General features: G+C 40.6%; 2 protein-coding genes across 2 annotated transcripts; one reads left to right on the forward strand and one right to left on the reverse strand.

The window, feature by feature from the left end:
- The first annotated feature begins 1,832 nt into the window (after positions 1-1,832).
- LOC132266788 (pentatricopeptide repeat-containing protein At1g20230-like) lies at positions 1,833-4,818 on the forward strand. The gene has a single exon (XM_059767768.1). The coding sequence runs from the start codon at positions 2,189-2,191 to the stop codon at positions 4,247-4,249; it is 2,061 nt and encodes a 686-aa protein (XP_059623751.1). The 5' UTR covers positions 1,833-2,188; the 3' UTR covers positions 4,250-4,818.
- Positions 4,819-5,016: 198 nt separating this feature from the next.
- Positions 5,017-6,843, reverse strand: LOC132266789 (oxygen-evolving enhancer protein 1, chloroplastic). Its single transcript, XM_059767769.1, has 2 exons — positions 6,534-6,843; positions 5,017-5,938 (listed from the first exon to the last, which is right to left on the reverse strand). The coding sequence occupies exons 1-2, from the start codon at positions 6,762-6,764 to the stop codon at positions 5,183-5,185; spliced, it is 987 nt and encodes a 328-aa protein (XP_059623752.1). The 5' UTR covers positions 6,765-6,843; the 3' UTR covers positions 5,017-5,182.
- Between the last annotated feature and the right edge of the window lie 209 nt (positions 6,844-7,052).

Here is a 7,052-nt window from a genome sequence, read left to right on the forward strand (position 1 = left end):
TTTAAGTTTACAATATAAATAAGGAAGTACCCCCTATTTGGATTCAATAAAAAATACTAGAAAATTGAAATCCAACTAAATCAAAATGTAGAAATTCAGTTTTAGTACAAATTTGGATTTCCGACAGTTTTGGTAAAAATGAATCCTTATGTAGACCAATGTAGACTTGGTCAAAAATTATGATAAAATCAGTTTTGGCTAGTTGAAGTATAAAGAGTTATTACTAGGAAAAATTATTTTGAAATAATCATTATTTCAAAAATCCATTTTTCACACTTAGCCAAAAACACAGTTTTTCATGACGCGCATTCTGGGGTCCTAATGTCCGTTATTAACTCATGGTAATGAAGGCTTCTCGTACCTTAATTGTTGGCCAATATGAATTATATGATTGATGTGCATGGTTTTAGCATTCTTGGCACAAGTGATGAGTTTTTTCAAAGCTTATGCAAGCTTAAACTAACTCACTCTTTAGCAATGACTTCATGTGCAATTATATATGAATGAAGTACATAGTCTATTACTAATGGATATAAGAGCATATGAATGATAATATGATATGCATGGTCTTATAGAGATGAGTCTCAAATGGATTCATAAATACTTTGACATTGAATCTTAAACACTCACCATCCTATCTATCCCTTTCTTCTCGCTTTATCCATGATCGTGTAGGCTTTCAGGTAAACTTGTTTTCTTCCTTTCTTTAAGTTGCTTTTTTGCTCGTTGTAGTTCAAGCTATCTTTGGATGAACTTTGCATTTGTTTCTTTGCAACTTCATGTCTTCTTTGTCTCATTTGCTTTCCATAGATGTGATCTTGAGTAATGGAATACTTGGAATGATCTTTCGTGCTTCATTGAGGTCATCATTTGAATGTGAATAATCTATAACACACAATGTAAACATTAGTCCTTAAACACTATTAATGGTTTGTTATCATCAAAACTTCTAGATTGTCTTTGGATGTAATCTTTAAGGTCAACAGAGGATATATGTATCTGTGTGAAGAAGATCACGAATGTGGGCGTAGTTGAGGGGTTGGTCGAGTGCGCGGCGGATGGAGGCGGAGATCTTGTCGTGGACGAGGTTGGTGTCAAAGTGGTAGAGGCGGAAGGTGAGGTAAGGGAAGGTTGTGAGGATGGTGCGGCGGAGGTCGGCGCGGCGGTGGGCAGCGAGGAAGTGGAAGACAATGTACAGATACATAGGTACAGATATATAGGTACAAATTATACACATACATAAAAAGTGTAAATACCATTTTTACCTTTGCCATGTCACCCATTTACTAGCCTCCATGTCAGCAATGGACACCCTCCAGTGAGACAATTTTTCCCATTCTTCCTATATTGTTTGTGTGTAGTGTATCCGATGGGAAATCCTATTTATCTCCTGTGGGATGGGATTTTGTGCATTCTTCCTATATTGTTTGTGCACAGTGTATCCGATGTGGAATCGTTGCAGTCGGGCCACCTTACCTACCTTGGAATGGCTCACCCGGACGCTTTTTGGGTCTGGTGCTTGGCGTGACACCGAATCAAAAACTGGATTTGACTATGATACCAACTATAACGGTTGAACACTTAACCATTTACCAAAAAGTTTAAGTTGTTGGGTACCGTTGCATACCCACCTATTTATATCCAATGATTTTTTTTACTCGGATCCAATGAAGGACAAATTACAACCACCTACAACTGACCCAAAAAAAAAAAAAAAATGGAGAGCCACCTACCTAGAATCCACCGTAAATAACCATGGAATGTAATACATTCCTCATGCACACATAAGTTCCCTCAAAATTTTATGTAAGACGGATACCGTTAAAACCGTTAAAACCGTTAAAAAGAATAGTGCTCTCTGTGGTCTCCCTCAAAAACCTCCTGCTCCGTTTGGTTGGTAAGAAAAGGAAAGGGTTTGCAGATACCGATCCAACATCTTCAATGCTACTTTCATTTCATTGTTTTGACACCTTAGAAGCAGAAGCATCCACACAACCTATCTTTGTACAATTATTTTATAGAAACATTTAACATTACCTTTTTTTTCCCTTCTAACTCTGCTGTTTCTGAGCTGCCAAAAGGACTGTTATTCCTTAAGAAACCTAAAGAAAACCTTGTTATTTCAGTGTTTTTTTTTTCCTTTCTGTGCAACCATCTTCTTTGTGAAAATTAGAGATCTGAAAATCACATGCTTTCAAAAATACCCACTAACCTTCCCCCTCATCTGAGTCTCAAATTCATTAAGATATATTCAAGCTCTGGGGATTTATGGCGTGCCCGCCAACTGTTTGATAAAATTCCTGAACCAGATTTGCGTTCATGTACAGTCTTAATTTCTGCATACACAAAACATGGTTTCCCAAAGGAAGCTATACAACTTTACGAGGAATTGCGGAAACAAAACATCCCACTTGATAAGTTGGTACTTTTGTCTGTTGTCAAGGCATGTGCTACTTCGGCAGATGTCAACAAGGCAAAAGAGATTCATGAAGATGCAATTCGATTTGGGTTTCATTCAGATCTTCTGCTTGGGAATGCACTGATTGATATGTTTGGGAAATGTAGATTCTCTGAAGGTGCAAGGAGAGTTTTTGATAATTTGTGGGTAAAAGATGTGATTTCTTGGACTTCCATTGCTTCTTGTTACATCAACTGTGGCCGTCCGAGGGAGGCTCTTCGATTGTTGCGCGAGATGGGATTGAATGGGGTGAGACCAAACTCAGTGACCCTGTCCTCCATTCTTCCTGCCTGTTCAGAATTAAAAGATTTGAGTTCTGGGAGAGAGCTCCATGGTTTTGTTGTAAGGAACGGACTGGAAGAGAATGTGTATGTCAGTAGTGCACTTGTGAACATGTATGCTAGTTGTTTAAGCATCAAGCAAGCTCAATTGGTGTTCGATAGCATGTCTCAACGGGACATCGTGTCTTGGAATGCAATCGTAACAGCACATTTTTCAAATGGAGAATGTGAGAAGGCCCTTTCTTTATTCAACAGAATGAAAACTGAAGGGGTCAGGTTGAATTATGCTTCTTGGAATGCTGTGATTGGTGGGTGTATGCAAAATGGGCGGACCAAACAGGCGCTGGAGATACTTTGCCAAATGCAAGATTCGGGATTCAAACCCAACCAAATCACGATCACTAGTGTCTTGCCTGCTTGCACGAATTTAGAGAGCTTGAGGGGTGGCAGGGAGATTCATGGGTATATCTTTAGGCATTGGATTTATGAGGACATAACAGCCACTACTGCTCTGGTTTTGATGTATGCTAAATGTGGTGTCTTGGAACTAGCACGTAGGGTTTTCAAAATGATACCCAAAAGGGATACTGTTGCTTGGAACACAATGATCGTTGCGAATTCAATGCATGGGAATGGTGACGAAGCCTTGTCACTCTTCTACAAAATGTTAAACTCAGGAACCAAACCCAATTCCACGACTTTTACTGGTGTTTTATCAGGTTGTAGCCATTCACGGCTCGTTGATGAAGGCCTCTCAGTATTTCACTCGATGAGTAGGGATCATTTCATTGAACCTGATGCTCAGCATTATTCGTGCATGGTTGATGTACTCAGCCGCGCTGGTCGCCTAGAAGAGGCATATCGGTTCATCCAAGAAATGCCAATAGAACCAACGGCTGGTGCTTGGGGAGCCTTGCTTGGTGCATGTAGAGTTTATAAGAATGTAGATTTGGGACGAATTGCTGCAAACCGGTTGTTTGAGATTGAACCAGACAACCCTGGAAACTATGTATTGTTATCCAATATTCTTGTTACTGCCAAATTATGGGGAGAGGCCTCAGGAACCAGGAAAATGATGAGAGAGAGAGGAATCACAAAATTGCCAGGTTGTAGTTGGGTGGAGGTGAGAAATAAAGTGCACACTTTTGTTGTCGGTGATAAGAGTAATGACCAGAGCAATGAGATTTACAGATTTTTGGATGAGTTGGGTGAGAAGATGAGATTAGCAGGATATAAGCCTAACACTGAATTTGTTCTGCAAGACGTGGATCAAGAAGAGAAAGAGGATAATTTGTGCAATCACAGTGAGAAGCTTGCTGTTGCTTTCGGGTTACTTCATTTGAGTGGCAAGTCATCAGTTCGGGTTTTTAAGAACTTAAGAATTTGTGGAGATTGTCATAACGCAATCAAGTATATGGCCAAGATTGTTGGCGTGGAGATTATTGTTAGAGATTCTCTGAGGTTTCACCATTTCAGGGATGGGTTTTGTTCCTGTCAAGATTTTTGGTGATCTCTAGATCTAGTTTACGGGGGAAGTGCAAAAAAGAGGAAGATCAAGTAAAATTGGAAGACATGAGAAACTGAGAAAGATCATCCCTGACATGCTGTTCAGGAGAACCCAGCTGCTGGTTGTATCCTTTGTGAGATGTCAGCATGAGTGAGCCGGAAGAACATCTTAGACTCAAATGGGGTGAGAAGTTTTATTGTCATGGAGCAGTAGCTGAAGCCAGAGCCAAAAGACATGTGGTGTCGCAGTAGTAAACTCGGATTTTCCTGTCGTTGGACCTTGGAGAGCTTCCGCAAGATTATGTAAGTTTTCACATATTGTACATGAAGGTATGCAAGATTTCAAGAAGTTCCAGCGAAAGATAAACTGACGGTTCTGATATCCGGACATGGCAAGTTGTCCAAGAGAGACTATGTCCTCAGTAAGATTTCCCTCAACAATTTAATCCACATTATAGTTAATTTTGTTTTTGTAGCAGACCAGTTGAGAAAGTTAAATAATTTCTTTTTTTCTCCTTTGAATTCTGTATGATTTCATTTTCCGAAATAATATATTAATTGATATTTCATGCATTTCATAATCATTCAAACCGTTCAACTATCCTACTACCCATGGATCTCCTCATGATCCACCTCAATGTCAGTGATACGGAACCTTGATATGAAGAGCCCCAACCAATTTGAGGTTTAGCTTCAATTTTGCAAATTGATGATATTTAATAGTGATCTTCAGCTCTAACTCCTATCATTCATTGTCAACATAAAACAGAGTTGAAAAAGCTCAAAAACATTATCATTAGAAGCCATGACGATATACAAGCAAGATAGTAGTCTTGCTGCTTCTCCCATAGGATTACAGGAAAGTTCACCACGATGACTTAAACTTATAACAAAATCTAAACCAAGAATAAGTACATCAATGCTGATAAATGCCCAATCACTCAAGTTGAGCATACCAGATACCTTGGATCTTTACATCCTTTGGAGTCTTTGCTCCCAAATCAGTATCAGAAGGCTGAATGCTCTCGAATACTCCGATTATTTCTCCACTGTCAGGCTTGCTACCGGTAACGCTTAGAGTGATTTTCCCTGTCGATGATGCAGTGTTCTTTATATTCTCCTTAACAAGTTCCTCCTCGTCTCCTCTTCCTCCAGCCGGTAGTGCAACCGCGTTGTCATAACCAGTAGAACCACCCCTACCCTTTGGGTCCAAGAAAGATGAACCCCGGTATGATGGTACAAGATACTCTCCCCCAAAGCTCTCTGGCTTGCCAGACGCCACCAGCTGCTTGATGGTGAAGAGGAAGGGCACGCGCTCACCACCAGGCAGCTGAACAGTGACAGCGGCGTAGTCAATTCCATCTTTCTCCTCGAACTTGACTGTGCCATCTGGAGATACATCGAAGGGACCCTCGATCTCATCAAGTGTGTAGGTCAAGCGTGTCATGAGCTTGGTTTTTTGGAACTCAGGTGCGGAATTCTTGCTCACACCCTCGGCCTTAACCGTAAAAGATGTGGGTTCCAAGCAGAACTTCTTCATGTTGTATTTTCCGGGTTTGAATGCAAATTTGTCAACTCCACCTTCAATGGTTGGGCACTGGTTAGCAGTTCCACTTCCTTTTACTTCTAGGTATGTCTTGCTCTGGATTTCATCATAGGTCAGCCTTTTTGGAACTCCTTCAGCACTGGCTCCCTGCAAAACCAAGACATCATCCACAATTGAAAACAAACACAAATACTGTAAATAAGATCAAAACCATAATATTGAGATGGTGTCCTGATAAGAACCCGATCTCCTCCCATATTGGACAGTTCGGTACACAGGAAAGAGTGGACGGAGATCATTCCACATGAGGGATCCACTCTACATGTGGGGATCACACCCCAAGTAGGGTAATCTTTACCCTCCCTTGCACCAGACCGTCCATTGTACAGGAGGTGATCCTAACAAGGTGCGAGACGTCATTAAGATTACACGATTCACTTTTTTGACAAAAAATACAGTTCGATAATTTGTTTGGTTGATATTTTTATGAAAATTTTCTCTCGAAGTAGTGTTTAAAGAGTCCAATTTAGAGATATTTTAAGAGAACTACGACAATTGTTCTCTAAAATTAGGTTTGCTAAATTCGGTTCCGAGATAACAGCTTTCAACAAAATGAAATTAGAACGTATTTTTGAACTGTTTTCACGTTTTCAGTTCTTAATTATATAGTTAAAACGAAACTATTATCAGAAAACTGAACCACACAGAGCGAGCAACAAGAGAAATGAATAAGGTGACATACCGAGACAAGGAGGGCAGAAGTGGCGAGAGCAAAGCCCGCAACTTTGGCAGCATCGGCACACTTCTGAGACAGGTCCTTGAGATCGGACTGCAGAGAGCAAGTCAGCCTGGCACCAGCCGTGTCCAAGCCGAAGGCCTTGGAAACACTCTGAGAGGACCGTAGCTGCAGGCTGCTCCGGCCGACCATGGCCGGTTGCATGAGCGTAGCCGCTGCTTGCAGTGAATTCGCCATTGTTTTTGTCTATCACACACACACTCTCAATGCTACACTTTGTTGCAAACTAGTATGGTATAGTATAGTAGTGAATGGTTTGTGTGGTGAGGATGGACAAATTATTCTGGTGGTTTTGGTTTGAGTAAGATAAGGGATAGGATAAGGTCTTTTTGCATTGGTTGATTTTAGCTAATGCCATTGCTTTCATGTATTGCCACGTGACAGGCTTGGTTTTCCAGATAGAGATACTCACACACCAAAATGATGGTGGGGAAACACTATTTTGTTTGTATTTTTAGTTTGTGT

This window comes from Cornus florida, unplaced genomic scaffold, assembly GCF_030987335.1.
Source record: "Cornus florida cultivar Cherokee Brave unplaced genomic scaffold, ASM3098733v1 CherokeeBrave_3.0.0_Hap2_Chr07, whole genome shotgun sequence".
Lineage (NCBI taxonomy): Eukaryota > Viridiplantae > Streptophyta > Magnoliopsida > Cornales > Cornaceae > Cornus > Cornus florida.

Excerpts from the sequence above, each read along its gene's own strand:
- LOC132266788 (XM_059767768.1), top strand. The coding sequence starts at position 2,189 with ATGCTTTCAAAAATACCCACTAACCTTCCCCCTCATCTGAGTCTCAAA.
- LOC132266789 (XM_059767769.1), bottom strand. The coding sequence starts at position 6,764 with ATGGCGAATTCACTGCAAGCAGCGGCTACGCTCATGCAACCGGCCATG. Across the intron at positions 5,939-6,533 it reads CTTCTGCCCTCCTTGTCTCG|GGAGCCAGTGCTGAAGGAGT; the intron begins GTATGTCACCTT and ends TTGGTTTTGCAG.